General features: G+C 43.5%; 1 protein-coding gene across 1 annotated transcript; it reads right to left on the reverse strand.

The window, feature by feature from the left end:
- Positions 1–1,614: 1,614 nt before the first annotated feature.
- LOC121847304 (profilin-2-like) lies at positions 1,615–11,238 on the reverse strand. Its single transcript, XM_042327913.1, has 2 exons — positions 10,041–11,238; positions 1,615–2,603 (listed from the first exon to the last, which is right to left on the reverse strand). The coding sequence occupies exons 1-2, from the start codon at positions 10,183–10,185 to the stop codon at positions 2,146–2,148; spliced, it is 603 nt and encodes a 200-aa protein (XP_042183847.1). The 5' UTR covers positions 10,186–11,238; the 3' UTR covers positions 1,615–2,145.
- Between the last annotated feature and the right edge of the window lie 9,853 nt (positions 11,239–21,091).

A 21,091-nucleotide genomic window follows, 5' to 3' on the forward strand; every position in this document is an offset into this window, starting at 1 on the left:
GAGAAGTTATGGTGGTAACTGCAGTGCAGTCCTGCTTCTTGAGCAGAATAGCATTGTTAATAATCCACTTTACTATAATGCTTAGTTATGGGAATCAGTTAATCCCTAGCGTGTGTGTGTGTGTTTAGGCCTATAGTACTGTATGTGAAAACTTTGAGTCAAAACAGATGTGCCCTATTTTTTCTTTAGCTGGCTGGAAAACAACCTACATTTTGCATGACACTAAACAATGGTATTAAATTATTTCAAAGAGCCATATACTGTAACATCACTGACAAAATATATAATCAACTGGCAGAAAATGTATAAAAAATATATATAAGTGAACAGTGATGGCTTGTCTCTATAAACTCCTAAGTGTGGGAGCCTACTGTGCTTAAATAGTACCTTGAAGTGTGTACTCGCACATCTGGAGCTCCAGTCAGCTACAGCCAACTACACCCATGTTCATGTGAGTACCCAAACAGGTTTTTCATAACTGAACTTTCCAATAGAAGTGTGTGAATTGATCAAATCTAATTTTATTATACACATACACAGATCACTGATGTGATCTTCCTGTCTGGGTTGGCGCCCCCCTTTGGGTTGTGCCGTGGCGGAGATCTTTGTGGGCTATACTCGGCCTTGTCTCAGAATGGTAAGTTGATGGTTGAAGATATCCCTCTAGTGGTGTGGGGGCTGTGCTTTGGTGAAGTGGGTGGGGTTATATCCTTCCTGTTTGGCCCTGTCCGGGGTATCATCGGATGGGGCCACAGTGTCTCCTGACCCCTCCTGTCTCAGCCTCCAGTATTTATGCTGCAATAGTTTGGGTCGGGGGGCTAGGGTCAGTCTGTTATATCTGGATTATTTCTCCTGTCTTATCCGGTGTCCTGTGTGAATTTAAGTATGCTCTCTCTAATTCTCTCTTTCTTTCTCTCTCGGAGAACCTGAGCCCTAGGACCATGCCTCAGGACCACCTGGCATGATGACTCCTTGCTGTCCCCAGTCCACCTGGCCGTGCTGCTGCTCCAGTTTCAATTGTTCTGCCTGTGGCTATGGAATCCTGACCTGTTCACCGGACGTGCTACCTGCCCCAGACCTACTATTTGACCATGCTGGTCATTTATGAACATTTGAACATCTAGGCCATGTTCTGTTATAATCTCCACCCGGCACAGCCAGAAGAGGACTGGCCACCCCTCATAGCCTGGTTCCTCTCTAGGTTTCGGCCTTTCTAGGGAGTTTTTCCCAGCCAATGTGCTTCAAGACCTGCATTGCTTGCTATTTGGGGTTTTAGGCTGGATTTCTGTACAGCACTTTGAGATATCAGCTGATGTACGAAGGGCTATATAAATACATTTGATTTGATTTAGAAGATATTATTGTGGGTGTAGCAAAATGCTTGTGTTCCTAGTTCCAACAGCGCAGTAGTATCAGACAATGTGGGGAGGATAGTTCAACGCAATTAAGTTCAATTACCAGTACAGTGTCAGCCTGCGGTAGCTGGTTACTTTTAAGTGCACTCCAATGTAGACAAACACTTTGTCAAACACTATGGGCTGAAGTCATATTTTGAGCATATGCACTTTTTTATTTCTTCTACCTGATGTTAATTTCAGGCACTGCATGCACGAGTTACATTTCTTCCTTAATTGTTCATGTCTCTAATACATTCTGTTCTGAAGGTATATTATAGACCTTAGACTCAGGTTATGCTATTATGCAAGTTATGAACGCAATGTGTGACCATTTCTCCAAGATTCTTGACAGGGTACGTATTTACACTGCTATTGGTGTCTAGTATTCCAAGCAGCAGGCATGCTTAGCCTACTACTTGTTAAACTGAGTGTCTGACACTTAACTTTTTAACTGTCTTTTTGTCAGTTATTGTCACATTGCCTGTTTATCCTGGTCTGTGGCTGACCATGTAATACTGTAATGACAATGTGGGACCTGGCCATACAGACTTGTGTGTACTTGTCTTGCATACTAGGTCACTGTATTCTAGGTCACTACACAATTAAAGAAGCACAAATATGTCACTAACTACAGGACACAGTGTAGACAGTTTTAGACAGTTTCAACTCAGTTTACTCTGTCAAATATCCCATACTGTTCATGACACAGGAATATCCTCCCAAGCAAGAGTTCAGGTAAGCAGTAAATTCAAGCAAGTTGTGATGATCCTGCCTTGCGAAGGCATGCAGCCATCTGATAGGCCTTGTGATTGAGGAATCCGCTGCTGATCCCCCTGTTGCCGAGGAGCACCAGGAGGAGATGGCGTGTCCGGCGCACGGCCACACCCCGGCTGGGCCTGTGCTTGGTGCGCAGGTCCATTGACCTCTCCCCTGGGGTGACCATGTTGTCCCTCAACAGGGCACAGCGCAGCCCCCCCAGGCTCACTCCCTGGGTCTGGATGGCCTCTCTCTTCCTGGCCAGTATCCTCCTAATCTCACGCCGGGTCAGATGTTCCAGTGATCCCCCTGGAGTGGCCGCCATCACCCTGCGGGTACTGACGTTCACCAACGCACAGTCTGCACACTGGCCCTCAAACATCAACCTGTCCACATAGTGCTGCAAGCTGGGCAATGCCATTCCTGGGGAGGGGGTGGAGGGATGTGTCCCTGAAAATATTAATTAATTTTAGCCTGAGATAATGAAAGCAGGAAGTGTGCAGAATGGTGATCAAGTATGGAGAGAATTGATTATCTACCAACATGGGTCCATATTGAGAATTCCCTAAAAACCTACCTTGTTGGTGTGGGGAAAACATGTCAGTGAAATACTGCCACTGTGTCAACTGAAGTGTCTCAGACTTCTGTGATGTCACAAAGGATAACTAATAATGTCATCCCCTTTTGTTGCACAAAGCCTACCACTGAATTAGAAGCAGAATACAGACATCTAGTGGCCAAAGTGCAAGTCTGCCATTACCTGTATTATAATTCACATACAGGATCTAGGAATGGCAGGAGATGGAATTGTATTACTCATGGACATACTCATCTGAAGTGGGGTGGAGAAAATTAGGAAATAAATAAAATCAGTAATTAAATTCACCCAATAACTTTTGTGTTTAACTCCATTCATAATATCTGATCACCCCAAGCCTAACAAAATGTTAGTTTCCAACAAAATACCTGACTGTTGCTGAAAACAAATGTATCCAGTACCTTGCAAACCAGTGGCGGTCAGTGCTGTTTATGATGAGGGAGGACACATGTATTTTTTCATGAGCATGGCCTTATTTCTATTACAGCATATTGGATGACTGTCATTCATATTCCATTCACCCAGTTCAATGTAACATCGATAGGTTTAGGCTACAACATGATACTCAAATGTGACTTAACACTTGGATTTGGTCTTATGTAGCAACATTCGAAATTGTGTTTTTATTATATTTTTTACATTGGATAAAAGTAGAGACTCAGGGCTACAAAATGGTATATCATTCTCTGCATTTGAGGAACAATGGGAAAGTAAATCAGCTTTGAAAGTTGATCAACTTTTAAACTCACTTCTGAGAAAATGGCCTTTGAATGTTTTGATATCTAGTGAAGAGCTCTTCTTTGTCTACACCCATTCAGCATCGTTCACACACTCTTAAGTCATAGCCCCACCTATCTCATTTAGCTCTTGGAGCACACACTTGAAGCTCTGACCGATGATTTGTTTACCTATGAATGACATGAAAACAGTCTAACCAGCTCTTTCTGGCAACAATTTCATTACGCTTTTTTGCAGATGTTTACTGACACCGGCCATATTCAACGGGTGTTGTACACACGTCACATAACGTTAGCTAACCAGCCACCCAGCTAAACAACAATGAACACAGCGCCAGTACACTAACAATACACTTTAGCTTAAGACATGTAGCTAGCTAGCTAGGCACACAATGAACCTAGCAAGGTAAACAAAGTGTAAGATCATACGTAACATAACATGGGGTGGCAGGGTAGCCTAGTGGTTAGAGTGTTGGACTAGTAACTGCAAGGTTGCAAGTTCAAACCCGCAAGCTGACAAGGTACAAATCTGTTGTTCTGCCCCTGAACAGGCAGTTAACCCACTGTTCCTAGGCCGTCATTGAAAAATAAGAATTTCTTCTTAATTGACTTGCCTAAAGGTAAAATGTGAAAAAGAATGTTTGATTTGAACCACAAAGGCCAGGGAGGTTTTCCAATACCTCGCAAAGAAGGGCACTTATTGGTAGATAAAGCAGACCTTTCACTTTTTTTTTTCAATAGACCCAGTCACCAAAGATTCCATCCTCTCCTAACTCAGTTGATGGAGTGGATGGAACAATGAGGCCAAACGTGACTTTAAAACATTTACGAAGTATAATGGCTGTGATAAGAGAAAACTGAGGATGGATCAACAGCATTGTAGTTACTCCACAAAGACAGATTGAAAAGAACAAAGCCTGTACAGAATCAAAATATTCTAAAACATGCATCCTATTAGCAATAAGGCACTAAAGTAATACTGCTAAAATTTTGGAAAATAAATTAACTTTATGTCCTAAATACAAAGTGTTATGTTTGTGGCAAATCCGACACAACACGTCGCTGAGTACCACTCATGTTTTCAAGCATGATGGTGGCTGCAATCATGTTATGGGTATGCTTGTCATCGGCAAGGACTAGTTTTATTTTGGGGGGGGGCTGAAAATAAACGGAATAGACCTAAGCACATGCAAACTCCTAGAGGAAAACTTGGTTCAGTCTGCTTTCCAACAGACACTGGGAGGCAAATTCACCTTTCAGCAGAACAACTACCTAAAACACAAGGCCAAATATACACTAGAGTTGCTTACCAAGACAACATTTAATTTTCCTGGGTGGCCTAGTTTCAGTTTGACTTAAATAGGCTTGATAATATATGGCAAGATTTGAAAGTGTATGTCTAGCAATGATCAACAACAAGCTTGTTGGAGTTTTTTAAAGAAAAATGAGCAAATATTTGAATACTTTTTGAATGCACCGTATTTCAGTATCTTGCCAGCCCTAAAGGGATAAGGAACAAGCTTCAGATTTATTTTCAAAGTAAGAAGAAGTTGACTGCTTGGTGCAACTCTCCACAAGAGAAACAGTTCATTTCAAATCTGAGGATGGTAAGCAAATCACCACGGGTGAAGCTTTTTCTCGTATAATTGTCATCTTAATTATCACATAATCGTCATTTTATAGACTACTGTGGGCTGTCATCTATGGTGAAATATTATTAACTATACAAATAAAAACATGTAGGCCTACATGTGACTTCCAATAAAGTGATGTGTGTGAATTATGTCACTTTTGTCTCTACATTCAGGGAAAGGATCCTACTGAGAAAAAAATTATGTCCTGAAGTATTGGTCAGTCACATATGCCAATGTATTGCATCTCCCTTTTGTACCCTCCAGAACCACATCCTAGCACAAGGATGCTCAATTTCAGTCCTCTGGCCTGATTGGTGTCACACTTTTGCTCCAGCTAACACACCGGACTCCAATAATCAACTAATCATGAACTTCAATATAGAATGCAATTACTTTAAATCAGCTGTGTTTGCTAGGGATGGGGGGTAGCAGCACTCCGGCCCCCGAGGACTGGAGTTGCCCATCCCTGTTCTAGCACAACCTTACCAGCCTTAAAAGCCACTCCGTACTTCCCCATACCTTCCTGTGCCCGGGTGCTGTGCCTTTATTTGTTAGGTAATACATACCCTGAAATGGAAACGGTGTCTTCAATCATTCCTGTATCCTGACCGATGCACCATAGTGGCAACATCACTCCTCAACCTAGTCTAAGATGCAGGCCACCCTAGTCCTTTTCTTTAGTCACATCTGTTCTTGTGAATGTGATGATACATTTGGTCACTAGAGGGCAGGAACATGTAATTTACACAAATCCTTGCAGACAAATTACAGAGTTTGCAAGTCTAGGTAAATGAGAGTATTTGGTTCTCTTGGGACGTCTTGAACATTTTCATTTATTTTATTCACTTTATGTACAATGAGGCCACATGGCCAGACAGAAATAAAGCGTTCTGCAAATCCAGTGGGCAAAAAGCCAACAGGAAATTACTACATTCTGATAAACCTTCAAGTGTGAATGTCATATGCTATAATATGGCATCACAGGTGAGTATCTTGCAAACAAGTGAACGTGGGGGTTGATGGGTTGATGTGAGCCAGTATTTGCCAAACAGTAGGTCAGTCATTTCTACTGGGTCACACAGCTGTCGGCTGTGGCAGGAAAACATTATTTTCATGAAGGCCAAAGGAAGATGTCACGACACAAAGGTTTGGGAAGCACTGTGGGGGAACCTATTCCCAGTGGAACGCTCTAGTCTGGCTGTTGATGCAGGGGTACATTATTTAAAGGTGGACAGTTATAAACGGGTTGGTTGTTTAGCAACAACCACCATGTGCGCAACTTCGGGGAAAAACAGATTGTTGACATGTAAACTGTTTTGTCTCCAATGTTTATTGAAAATAAATCTGCAAAATCAGTACTTGTATCTCAAATACACCGTTAGCTGTTGGTTAGCTAGCTAGTAAAGTTTTGCCATATTAGCATAGACATGACAGTCAAAACAAGACATGATATCAAGAACAAGATAAAACTGGCTGACACGAGCCACCTACAAATCCCACATGGCAGCTCACAACACACAGACTTCTACAAAGTTGAATTGCGCGCATCGTTTTCGTGACATTGTCAGCTAACCTGTCTATCCCATTTGGAGCCAGGATCCCTGGATGACACTTCCAGATGTCCTTCTTTCCCCTCTGCTTTCGGAAAGTATTCAGACACCTTGACTTTTTCCACATTTTGCTACGTTACAGCCTAATTCCAAAATTATATTACATTATTTATTTTTCTCATCGATCTACACACAATAGCCCATAATGACAGTGAAAACAGGTTTAGACATTTTTGCAAATTTATTTTAAAAATTAAAAACGTATTTACAGCGGGGCAAAAAAGTATTTAGTCAGCCACCAATTGTGCAAGTTCTCCCACTTAAAAAGATAAGAGAGGCCTGTAATTTTCATCATAGGTACACTTCAACTATGACAGACAAAACGAGGGAAAATAATCCAGAAAATCACATTGTAGGATTTTTAATGAATTTATTTACACGACTGATCTGTGTAAAGGAAAGAATGAATGGGGCCATGTATCGTGAGATTTTGAGTGAAAACCTCCTTCCATCAGCAAGGGCATTGAAGATGAAACGTGGCTGGGTCTTTCAGCATGACAATGATCCCAAATACACTGCCCGGGCAACAAATGAGTGGCTTCGTAAGAAGCATTTCAAGGTCCTTGAGTGGCCTACCTATGATGAAAATTACAGGCCTCTCATCTTTTTAAGGGGTAGAACTTGCACAATTGGTGGCTGACTAAATACTTTTTTGCCCCACTGTACATAAGTATTCAGACCGTTTGCTCTGAGACTTGAAATTGAGCTCAGATGCATCCTGTTTCCATTGATCATTCTTGAGATGTTTCTACAATTTGATTGGAGTTCAACTGTGGTAAGTTCCATTGATTGGAAATTATTTTGGAAAAGCACACACCTGTTTATATAACGTTCCAGTTGACAGTGCATGTCAGAGAAAAAAAAACATGAGGTCAAAGAAATTGTCCATTGAGCTCTGAGACAGGAGTCATGGCACAAATCTAGGGAACAGTACAAAAAAATGCCTGCAGTATTAAATGTCCCCAAGAACACAGTGGACTCCAACGTTCTTAAATGGTGGAAGTTTGGAACCACCAAGACTTTGGCTGCCCAGCCAAAACGGAACAATTGGGGGGGAAGGGCCTTGGTCAGGGAGGTGACCAAGAACCCGATGGTTGCATTGACAGAGCGCCAGAGTTCGACTGTGGAGATGGTTGTCCTTCTGGAATGTTCTCCCATCTCTGCAGCACTCCATCAATCAGGCCTTTATGGTAGAGTGGCCAGACGGAAGCGACTCCTCAGTAAAAGGCACCTAAAGACTCAGACCATGAGAAACAAGATTCTCTGGTCTAAGGAAACAAAGATTGAACACTTTGGGCTAAATGCCAAGCGTCACGTATGGAGGAAACCTGGCACCATCCCTACGTTGAAGTATGGTGGTGGCAGCATCATGTTGTGGGGATGCTTTTCAGTGGCAGGGACTAGGAGACTAGTCAGGATCGAGGGCAAGATGAACAGAGCAAAGTACAGAGAGCTCCTTGATGAAAACCTGTTCCAGAGCTTTCAGGATCTCAGACTGGGACCAAGGTTCACTTTCCAACAGGACAAATACCCTAACCACACAGTAATGACAATGCAGGAGTGCCTTCAATACCGACAATACCCCCGGACAGGGCAATCCAGGAAGGATATAACTCCGCCCACATTGCCAAAGCACGCCCTCCACACCACTAAAGGGATATCAACAGACCACCAACTTACTATCCTGAGACAAGGCTGAGTATAGCCTACAACGATCTCCCACACAACACGAGCCCGAGGGTGTGGAAGACCGGACAGGAAGACAACCTCAGTGACTCAACCCACTCAAGCCAAGTATAGCGAAAAAGCCTGGCAAGACATGATGCACCCCCCCTAGGGACAGCATGGGAGATTACTAGCAATCCAGTATCTCATCCCCTGTAATAGTGTCAGAGGCAGAAAATCCCAGTAGAGAGAGGGGCGCCGGCCAGGCAAAGACAGGAAGGTTGATTCATCACTCCAGTGCCTTGCCATTCACCCTCGAACGCCTGGACCAAACTACACTCAATCATAGGACCTACTGAATAGATGAGTCTACAGAAAGGACTTAAAGGTTGAGACCGAGTCTGCGTCTTTCACATGGATTGGCAGATCATTCCATAACAATGGAGCTCTATAGGAGAACGCCCTGCCTCTAGCTGTTTGCTTAGAAATTCTAGGAACAATAAGCAGGCCTGCGTCTTGTGACCATAGCATATGTGTAGGTACAGTATGTCCGGCAGGACCAAATCGGAGAGATACACTACATGATCAAAAGTATGTGGACATCTGCTCATCAAACATCTCATTGTAAAATCATGAGCAATAATATGGAGTTGGTCCCCCCTCTGCTGTTATAACAGCCTCATAGATACAATGTTCCCCTAACTAATGGAAAACTGGAAGAACATTACGGGTAGCATTGCAAAAACATCCTCTCTCCCTAGAATTGTTAGCTGGGTGAATGGTCACTTCATACTTAGTAATGGTGAAGCGGGCATGGACAAACAAGCAGACACTTGCCCCAACTACTGTAGCACCGCACAGCAATGAGACCTGATGGAGAGGAGGGGACTGTGACAGGTATGCACTGAAACATATCTCTCATGCAGCCCAAATCATCCAATTGTGGTTATTAATCTTATCATGGGAGGACAGGTCAAAACACTGCTTATGTTCCTATCTGGAGCCGGAGGGACGAATGGTAAACAGGCAGAGTCTGAGGACCAATGGGCTTATGTAAACTAGGCATATCAAATCACTCATGCCTTAGCTCACCTCCATAATCCAAAGATAATTATTCATAGATGTTGGGGCACACACACAAATGTACAGTAAATGTGTGAGCTAAATTGTGCCATTCCATTTTCTTTCTTGCATAATATTCTCCGTATGAGTTTTTGTATGTTTGACTGCAGTGGTATCAAAAAAATTGAATTCAGTTAAAAGGCCAAAAATGGCAAGTCCATAAACTTTGATTTGACAATAACAATCTACCATAGGCTTTGACAAAAGACATGTCTGTACGGTTAGTGGCAATTAAGCTATTTCTTAATATAGAGAGAGGGGAGAGAGAGAAATAGAAACGGGGAAAGATTGAAAGGAGATGGGGGAGAGTGTTTGTGAGAGACCAAGAGAACGAGAGCAATAATGTATAATCTGCAATATAGACATTGATTTACACAAACAACAGTGGAAAAGTGATATTGATTATCAGAATGGATTGCACTTTGTAAAGTATCATAGCCTGACAAGCATTTGAAATTATTAGGATTTAAAATGAGGAGTCCATGGCCTCTCACTGTATTAGAACATTGTAAATGTCTCACCTGCATTGTGCCCTTTAGAAAAACCAAGTGAAACCTTCAAGTCAATATAGATTCCTCTGTGGAGTGAACTCTTGTCTGTTTCCATGGTGACTTGGTCTCCCAGTCCCTGGTAATTCCAACCTCCAACGTTGTCTTGATGCCACATGAGTAGGGTTCTAGGTACTGTCAGGGAAGGGACAGAGTTCTGAGAACAGAAGTGAAAATTTTGCCTGTTCTGGGAACATTTGTTTTTACGTTTCAGGGAGGTGCGGAGAACGTTTTACTCTGGTTCTTTGAAGGTTTTCCTGGGAGGTTTTATTAATGCTCTGAAAAAAAGAAATGATAGGTTATTTGGAAGTTTTTGAATAACTTCCTTAAAACTTTCACTGAATGTTTCAATAAGACTTTTAATAACTCTGCTAGGTTATTTTGGGTTACAGATAGGACACATATAAATTAATTTCCTTACTGAACTGCTGCACTATAGCCATCGGTCATCCAGCATTGCCATCAGCCATTGAGGAAATGCTTCCTTTGAAATCAATGAAAGCTGCTAAACTGCCCGTGTTGCGCTAACGTTGCATCACGTCCAACGGCAACGTCCAAGCTCAAGAATCATGGAGGTTTAATTCTCAATGGCTGACGTGCACGTTCATTCTATCGTATTAATTGAAATATTGAGAAATAATGCAGATTTTTGTTGAATGTACTCTCGACTATACAGCATTGGATGTGGTACTAATATTTATAAAGTCAAGAAGCTACTAGCTAACAGAAACTATAGCTAGCTAGCTACATTGACTGTTCACAATATAAACAAAAGCAACTTGTGTAATTAAGAGTACAGCCACTAGCAACAATTTAATGAGTACTTGCGAAAAACTGGACCAGCGCTATTGTACTTACGCATAATCAATAAATATGGTACAGTACATTAGGGGAAAATAGAATAAAGACTCTCTTCTCTACTCTCCACTTTCAAAACAATGCGCTCTGTGTAGCAGGTAGAACGTCACATTGACAGGAAGCTGATGGCTACGCCACTCGAATAATGGAGCTGAAGTGTTACAGGATGACTACACCGCTCGCGTTGCAAAATACATTTAGAAATTTCTATTATTCAATTATTACACCCACACTGCTCGGGTGCGCCAACGAACGTCTGCGTTGCCAAGGGCTAAAATAGAAGTCAGTTCTATTTGTGACGCAGATCATGCAGCAAGTCTTGTCTCTCCCATCTCCTCATTGGTTATACCCACGTAGGTGACTGAAAGACGAACGAGGTCAGTGGCGGTAATGCACCTAATTTATGAAAGTTGCCAATCACAATATAAAGTCAAGAGAAGAAAAGGCCTAGGGGAGATGACTAGAAACGATTCGGTTGACCGTTTTATGTGTGGATTAATTGTCGGGGTAGAGGATCTTGTGCATTTCAGGTAAAATAACAACTCAATGTTTATATCCCAGGACAAATTAGCTATCAACAGCAAGCTAGCTAAATAGGACAAATCAGCTAGCAAGTCCAAGCTAGAGGAAATTGCCATAAATGTTTAATGCTTTTCGACCTGTCCCCAAATTAATGTAATTGGTTCAGAGTTTGTTTTGATATTTAACCAGTGTGTTGTGAACTCGTTTGGTGTAGGGGGACAAAATAAATGTAGGCACCATGGCGCACGCACCCAGCCGGTTTGGGTTCCGTGTTAGGCATTAATCATGCAAACACATAAAAAAAATTATTGTGACACAGCTTCAGTGAGATTCTAACCTATAATCTCCTGTTCTCCAGCTATGGAATTTGTCCACTGCACCACCAGGATGGAGCTAGCATGCCATGTCTTTTTACTCATACAAAGCTGTTCATTTTAGTATGTTCAAACAGACCCTATTTCAAAGGAAACAAGCACTCATTGAGATTCGTTGTGGCCAATTAGTGGGTGCAGCCAACACGCCTGAACACACTTAACAAGATAGAAGCTAGAGTGTTTTGTTGATGCTGAGAATGAAATGTATATGTTTAAAAAAAAAACATTCTTAGACTGTTTTAACGGGTTCCCACTAGATAACATAGCTACAAAGTCTGTGAAGAGCATGAGGATGCTGCATGGCTGCACATGCTCCATCTGTTCCTTGTTTACATCACACTTCCTCACCAACACCTGGTCTGGAATGTAATTTCATGCTAACTTGTGGCTAACATGGTTTGCCTGAGCTAGCATACGAACTCGGTAGCACAGAGTAAATTCTCCATATCATGTTGATAAATAGTGCATTGTAGGTAGTTTAGAAGAATTAGGGAAATAAATTAATAAATATGTAATAACCCCAAAACATAACTATGTTTGTAATTACAGGTAACCAAATCGTGACTATAACTAAGTTACTAAGTCTTTGACCACACTTTGGTGAGTAAAAACTCATGCTTTCTACCCCATAAAGTTCTCTGAATTATTTGAGAACATTCCCAATGTCAAACCAGTTCTACAACATTCCTGGAACATTACCAAAATTGAAATGAAATGTAACCATGTACAAACTTTTAGGAAACATTCTGTTAAATTAACGAAATACCAAGAAAATAAAGTATTTTTTGTCAAGTTCTTTAAAGGGATACTTCAGGACTTCCCCAGAGTCAGATTAACACGTGGGTACCATTTTTATGACTCTGCGTACAGTTTGAAGGAAGTTGCTAAATAGAGTTAGCACAATGACAGGCAGTCTATGGTAACTGCTAGCATGCTAGTAGATACCATAGACTTCCAGTCATTGCTCTAACAGTATTTAGCTTGGCTCACAAAATGACCTCTAACTTCCTTCATACTGGATGCAGAGACATAAAAATGGTATGAATTAGATTGGTAATCCCGAAGTATCCCTTTAAATGGGCTGAGAATGCTCCAAAGCTAAGTAACTATCCTGCACCATTCCCAGAAAGTTGAAGGTTGTAAGCAAAATAACCATAGAACAACCACACTCTCACCAAGCTCTAAGAAACATATGGTTCTAGCTGGGATAATTTAGATGCACCCTTAAACAGAACCAACTCATGAGCTACCAGGTCTACCTTTTAATTTCACCCACGTTACTTGTGTGCCCCAGAACAAAGGGAATGGGTGAAATATGGCAAAGGTTTTTCTTGAGGCAAGTGTTCGGAAGCTGAAGTTTACACCCTTTGTAAGTGATTAGTCAACAGTAATATTGTCTTTTATTCTAGTTTTTCATGAGCTACCAGGTCTACCTTTTAATTTCACCCACGTTACTTGTGTGCCCCAGAACAAAGGGAGTGGGTGAAATATGGCAAAGGTTTTTCTTGAGGCAAGTGTTCGGAAGCTGAAGTTTACACCCTTTGTAAGTGATTAGTCAACAGTAATATTGTCTTTTATTCTAGTTTTTCGAGAAAGTTATTTCGGGAACACAGACGGTTGCTTATTTTAGAAGCAAACCAAACGTATGTATGCGGACACCTTTACAGTAAATTATACTTAATTAACAAAAATGTTCATGCAACATGCAAGAATTTCAAAGATTTTACTGAGTTGCAGTTAATGAGGAAATCAGTCAATTGAAATAAATTCATTAGGCCCTAATCTATCGATTTCACATGACTGGGAATACAGATTTGCATCTGTTGGTCACAGATACCTAAAATAAATTGGCCTCACAATGGGCCTCAAGATCTCGTCACGGTATTTCTGTGCATTCAAATTGCCATTGATAAAATTGATTTGTGTTCATTTTCCATAGTGTGGCAGACCAGGGGGTTGTGTCAAAACGTTTACACAGATCAGACATGGTCAGAGTAGGATTAGCTCAGTTTCGAAGGTGTTTATTAAAATAATAGTTCAAAAGAACAGAATGGGTCTCCCCCATGAGACCCTCTCCGGGATACCGTCTTCTGGGCTCTGGGTCTTGCTGTATGCTGTATGCTGTGGGGATCAAGCACTGAACTCACTCCTGTTACCTCTGCAACCGTCCCCAACTATAGGGGTGTCCTTTGTTCCCCCAGTATCTTCCCTGTATGCTGCCTTTATGGGACTTGTACAGCGGGTGAGCAATCAGCAATCGGCCCTTGATTACTCACAAACTCCCAATCAGCCCGGGGAGAGCCCGTCGAGACCTGGCACATCCAGCAGATGGAGCCATCGCCTCATGATGTATATTCCGTCTGTCACCAGGCCTTGACGAGTCTCCCCCTGGTGGCTGACCTGCTGTACGGGGAGGGGACTGTCATCAGTGCGACGTATGTCTCCCTTCTCGATAGGGCATCCATGTTTCCATGCTTCGCCCCTGACCTGTGCACAACAGAAAAAGACAAGCGTTGAAGGGACAAGAACCACCTGGTGACCCGATCGTTTGTGTCCTTTCCCCTGTCCATCCAGACCAGGGGAGCATGGTCCGTGACCAGGGTGAAGTGGGTACCAAACAGGTGATACTTGAGTGTCCCACTTCACCACTAGATGTTCTTTCTCAACAATAGAGTATTTTTTCTCTATGGGTATCAGCTTTCGGCTGATTCCCCATCATAGCACTGAGACGGCACTTGTGAAGGTGGTAAATGACATTTTAATGGCATCGGACCGAGGCTCTGCATCTGTCCTCGTGCTCCTAGACCTTAGTGCTGCTTTTGATACCATCAATCACCACATTCTTTTGGAGAGATTGGAAACCCAAATTGGTCTACACGGACATGTTCTGGCCTGGTTTAGATCTTATCTGTCGGAAAGATATCAGTTTGTCTCTGTGAATGGTTTGTCCTCTGACAAATCAACTGTAAATTTCGGTGTTCCTCAAGGTTCCGTTTTAGGACCACTATTGTTTTCACTATATATTTTACCTCTTGGGGATGTTATTCGAAAACATAATGTAAACTTTCACTGCTATGCAGATGACACACAGCTGTACATTTCAATGAAACATGGTGAAGCCCCAAAATTGCCCTCGTTAGAAGCATGTGTTTCAGACATAAGGAAGTGGATGGCTGCAAACTTTCTACTATTAAACTCGGACAAAACAGAGATGCTTGTTCTAGGTCCCAAGAAACAAGGAGATCTTCTGTTGAATCTGACAATTAATCTTAATGGTTGTACAGTCGTCTCAAATAAAACTGTGAAGGACCTCGGCGTTACTCTGGACCCTGATCTCTCTTTTGAAGAACATATCAAGACCATTTCGAGGACAGCTTTTTTCCATCTACGTAACATTGCAAAAATCAGAAACTTTCTGTCCAAAAATGATGCAGAAAAATTAATCCATGCTTTTGTCACTTCTAGGTTAGACTACTGCAATGCTCTATTTTCCGGCTACCCGGATAAAGCACTAAATAAACTTCAGTTAGTGCTAAATACGGCTGCTAGAATCCTGACTAGAACCAAAAAATTTGATCATATTACTCCAGTGCTAGCCTCTCTACACTGACTTCCTGTCAAAGCAAGGGCTGATTTCAAGGTTTTACTGCTAACCTACAAAGCATTACATGGGCTTGCTCCTACCTATCTCTCTGATTTGGTCCTGCCGTACATACCTACACGTACGCTACGGTCACAAGACGCAGGCCTCCTAATTGTCCCTAGAATTTCTAAGCAAACAGCTGGAGGCAGGGCTTTCTCCTATAGAGCTCCATTTTTATGGAACGGTCTGCCTACCCATGTCAGAGACCCAAACTCAGTCTCAACCTTTAAGTCTTTACTGAAGACTCATCTCTTCAGTGGGTCATATGATTGAGTGTAGTCTGGCCCAGGAGTGGGAAGGTGAACGGAAAGGCTCTGGAGCAACGAACCGCCCTTGCTGTCTCTGCCTGGCCGGTTCCCCTCTTTCCACTGGGATTCTCTGCCTCTAACCCTATTACAGGGGCTGAGTCACTGGCTACTGGGGCTCTCTCATGCCGTCCCTGGAGGGGGTGCGTCACCTGAGTGGGTTGATTCACTGTTGTGGTCATCCTGTCTGGGTTTGCACCCCCCCCTTGGGTTGTGCCGTGGCGGAGATCTTTGTGGGCTATACTCAGCCTTGACTCAGGATGGTAAGTTGGTGGTTGAAGATATCCCTCTAGTGGTGTGGGGGCTGTGCTTTGGCAAAGTGGGTGGGGTTATATCCTTCCTGTTTGGCCCTGTCCGGGGGTGTCCTCGGATGGGGCCACAGTGTCTCCTGACCCCTCCTGTCTCAGCCTCCAGTATTTATGCTGCAGTAGTTTATGTGTCGGGGGCTGGAGTCAGTTTGTTATATCTGGAGTACTTCTCCTGTCCTATTCGGTGTCCTGTGTGAATCTAAGTGTGCGTTCTCTAATTCTCTCCTTCTCTCTTTCTTTCTCTCTCTCGGAGGACCTGAGCCCTAGGACCATGCCCCAGGACTACCTGACATGATGACTCCTTGCTGTCCCCAGTCCACCTGGCCATGCTGCTGTTCCAGTTTCAACTGACCTGAGCCCTAGGACCATGCCCCAGGACTACCTGACAGATGTCTCCTTGCTGTCCCCAGTCCACCTGGCCATGCTGCTGCTCCAGTTTCAACTTCCACCTGACTGTGCTGCTGCTCCAGTTTCAACTGTTCTGCCTTATTATTATTCGACCATGCTGGTCATTTATGAACATTTGAACATCTTGGCCATGTTCTGTTATAATCTCCACCCGGCACAGCCAGAAGAGGACTGGCCACCCCACATAGCCTGGTTCCTCTCTAGGTTTCTTCCTAGGTTTTGGCCTTTCTAGGGAGTTTTTCCTAGCCACCGTGCTTCTACACCTGCATTGCTTGCTGTTTGGGGTTTTAGGCTGGGTTTCTGTACAGCACTTTGAGATATCAGCTGATGTACGAAGGGCTATATAAATACATTTGATTTGATTTGATGTACATGATGGGGTGCTCCTCCCCATCGTGTACCTGGGACAGAACGGCCCCTTGTCCCGTGTAACATGCATCCGTCTGGACCAACATCGGCACTTGGAAATCGGGCATTACGAGAATTGGATGGGAGCACAGCGCTTCCTTCAGGCGTCTGAACACCGCTTCTGTCTCGTCCGTCCATTTCACTGTTTTCAGGAGGCGGGCCCTGGTTAGATCGGTGAGGGGAGAAGCTATAGCCGCAAAGTTGGGGATAAACCGGCTATAGTATCCTGCCAGTTCCAGGAAGGACTTGACCTGTGTCTTGGTGCGTGGAACGGGCCAGTCACATACCACGTGAATCTTCCTCTCGTGGGGCTTGACGTTCCCCCGTCTGATCAAATACCCCAGGTACTCCACCTCCTCAAACCCTAGTTTGCATTCCTTGGGGTTCGTGGTCAACCCGGCTTGTCTAAACGCGTCCAGCACCACCTGGAGGTGCGTCAGGTGCTCTTCCCAACCTTTGCTGTGGATGATGATATCATCCAAATAGGCCACTGCGTACTGCTGGTGGGGTCGAAGTACTTTGTTCATCAGTCGCTGGAATGTGGGCGAGGCTCCGTGGAGACCGAATGGGAGCACCCGGTACTAATACAATCCGTCTGGTGTCGAAAACACTGTCTTCTCCCGGGAGGAGGCTGCCAACGGTACCTACCAATATCCTTTGGTCAGGTCAAGTGTGCTGATGTACCGGGCCTTTCCCAATCGGTCAATGAGCTTGTCCACCCTCGGCATGGGGTAGGCGTCAAACAAGCTTATGTCGTTCACACCCTGGAAATCATTACAGAAGCGAAGGCTACCGTCTGGTTTGGGCACCAACACAATGGGGCTGCACCATGCACTGTGGGACTCTTCAATGACCCCCATCCTCAGCATAGCTTCCACTTCCTGTTTCACAGCCTTCCTTCGGGCCTCCAGATTCCAATATGGCCTCTTTCGTACCGTTTCCCCGGGCCGGGTATGGATGTGGTGTTTAATGAGGGTCGTGCGGCCTGGCTTCTCGGAGAACACCGCCATGTTTTCGATTGTCGAACTCCCTGAGCTCTTGCTTCTGGTCGAGGTCCTCATTGCTCGGGACCACCACTGGTACGGTTGGCATCCTGGGTCCCGACCATAACACGGCCAAGGCTGTCCTCTCGTGCCACTTCTTCAACAGGTTCACGTGGTAAATCTGTTGGGGTTTCCATCTCCCCGGTTTCCGTACGTGGTAATTGACCAGCCCCAGCTTCTCGATCACCTCATATGGCCCGTGCCATGTTGCCAGGAACTTACTTTCGGCCATCGGGATTTAGACCAACACCCTGTCTCCCACCTGGAAGTCTCGGGGCTGGGCTCCCCGATTGTTGACCTGGGCTTGGGCGCGTTGGGCCTTCTCCATATGTTCCCTCACGACTGACCACATGGCTGTCATCCACTCCCTCATCATCTCCACATGCTCTACCACTCTGCGTAAGGGGGTCGGTTGGGTTTCCCACACCTCCTTGGCGAGGTCCAGCAGCTTTATGGGACTTGTGCAGCTGGTGAGCAATCAGCCCTTGATTACTCATCAACTCCCAATCAGCCCCAATTAGTCCAGAGAGCCCGCGAGATCTGGCACGTCCAGCAGATGATGCATACTGATGTATACGTGATCTATACTCGCCGAGTCTCCCCCTGGTGGCTGACTTGCTGGACGCCACAGTAGTTTATGCCTGCTCATACCATAATCCCACTGACACCATGGGGCGCTCTGTTTACAACATTGACATTGGCAACCTCTCGCCCACATAACACCATGCACGTGGTCTGCGGTTGTGAGGCGTACAGTTGGACGTACTGCCAAATTCTCTAAAACGGTGTTGGAGGCAGCTTATGGTAGAGAAATTACATTTGTCTGGCAACAGCTCTGGTGGACATTCCTGTATTCAGCATGCCAATTGTACACTCCCTCAAAACTTTAGACATCAGTGGCATTGTGTTGTGTGATAATACTGCACATTTTAGAGTGGCCTTTAATTGTCCCCAACACAACCCACTGTATAATAATCATGCTGTATAATACGCTTCTTGATATGACACACCTGTCAGTTGGATGGCTTATCTTGGCAAAGGAAAAATGCTCAGTAACAGGGATGATAACAAATTTGTGCACATTTTAGATACATTTTAGTGTATGGAGATTTCTGGGATATTTCACCTCATGAAACATGGGACCAACTGTCACGTTCTGACCTTTATTTCCTTTGTTTTCTATTTATTTAGTATGGTCAGGGCGTGAGTTGGGTGGGCAGTCTATGTTTGTTTTTCTAGGTTTTGGGTATTTCTATGTTTCGGCCTAGTATGGTTCTCAATCAGAGGCAGGTGTCATTATTTGTCTCTGATTGAGAATCATACTTAGGTAGCCTGGGTTTCACTGTGTTTGTGGGTGATTGTTCCTGTCTCTGTGTTTGCACCAGATAGGACTGTTTAGGTTTTCGCACATTTATTGTTTTGTTAGTTATTTCATGTCTAGTTCCTTTATTAAAGAACATGAATAACCACCACGCTGCATTTTGGTCTGCTTCTCCTTCACCACAGGAAAACCCTTACACCAACACTTTACATGCTGCGTTTTACATTTTTCAGTGTACATTATTCATTTTCCTGGTAGTTGTCCCATGAGAATTGGCCAAAAATCTACCCAGGGGATTTGTGTCCATTTACCAGCATGTGCAAGTGACTGTTAACTGGTGAGCCTGAGCCTTATGAAGGACAATATCTGTGTGATCTGGAAGTGTCATGGAACTACAACACACCAGTTCCTAGGCAGTCACGATAGCTAAAGAAAACTACTGGGTCATCAGCTCCTGTCTGACCATCATCACAGTATTTCAGCAGTGCCACAAACACGTGTGACACTGTCCCATTCTATTCACCAGCTCAGAAGTACTATTAGGACTACTGAGGCGCTCACGTTGTGGGACCCTTTGTCAGATATTTATACTGACAGACCTGGTTAGTATGACATGGTAAATCAATGTGAGGCTAAAAGTGAGATTATCCCCCATTATAAACTGGGTGGTTTGAGCCCTTAATACAGATTGGCTGAAAGCCGTGGTTTATCAGACAGTATGAAAAAGAAACAGAGAGCCTCACACTCTAGGAGCTCAGATACAATAATTTAATAACCAACAAGCTGTCTTCATCAGGGTATAATGACAAACACTGCGGGTCACTAATTTACATAGTTTGGAAGGACACATACAGTGGGGAGAACAAGTATTTGATACATCAGAAAAGCAGAACTTAAAAATCGGCAGTGTATCAAATACTTATGTCATGCAATAAAATGCAAATGAATTACTTAAAAATCATACAATGTGATTTTCTGGATTTTTGTTTTAGATTTCGTCTCTCACAGTTGAAGTGTACCTATGATAATTACAGACCTCTACATGCTTTATAAGTAGGAAACCCTGCAACATCGGCAGTGTATCAAATACTTGTTCTCCCCACTGTAGGTTTCTGTAATCATGGCTGGGTGTGACTTGATGTCATTGGTTGATTTACAGATATAAATAGAACATATAAAAAACGTGAATGGATAACATGTGATCATAGTCAGAACTGTAGGATAAATAAAGGGGGCATATAAGCAGACAATGAAAGCGCTTACAATATTCGACGAGAGAATAATGAAGAAAAATTATAGATAAAATGTATCGGTGCTCGTCGGCCATTGGACATAAACATTTCACAACAAGTTGGAAAACGCAAATTCAACAATGAGTGGTCTGGAAGGAATTAGTGACAGTGGCTAACTGCAAGCATTGCAAAGCAATCACTAGCCTGCTATTCGGTGGAGTGGTTGTGTGGTCCCAAATCTGGGATTAAGGGGGTTATTTTCCAAGTTTAAAATGATAAACATTGAACATTGGCCATGCTGTCAATGAAGCATGATTTGTGCTGCTTTCAAAACAACCGTTAACTCGAAACTGTGACAACTTGACTCAGGACAACTGGGAAGTCGGGAATAAATTAGCTCCGACTGGGAAAATACGTTTTAAATGGTCATCCGACTCTGAATTGTAAATCCGGCTTCTTCCTAGAGCTACGACCTGAAGATCAATGACGTCATCATGATTTGAGTTCACAGTTGTTTGAAAGTACCATAAATCCAGAGAATGCCAGACTTTAATGACAACATTTTCCCACGAAGGACAGCTGCGCCACCTTCCTGTTCAAGT

The sequence above is a fragment of the Oncorhynchus tshawytscha genome, linkage group LG09 (assembly GCF_018296145.1).
Source record: "Oncorhynchus tshawytscha isolate Ot180627B linkage group LG09, Otsh_v2.0, whole genome shotgun sequence".
NCBI lineage: Eukaryota > Metazoa > Chordata > Actinopteri > Salmoniformes > Salmonidae > Oncorhynchus > Oncorhynchus tshawytscha.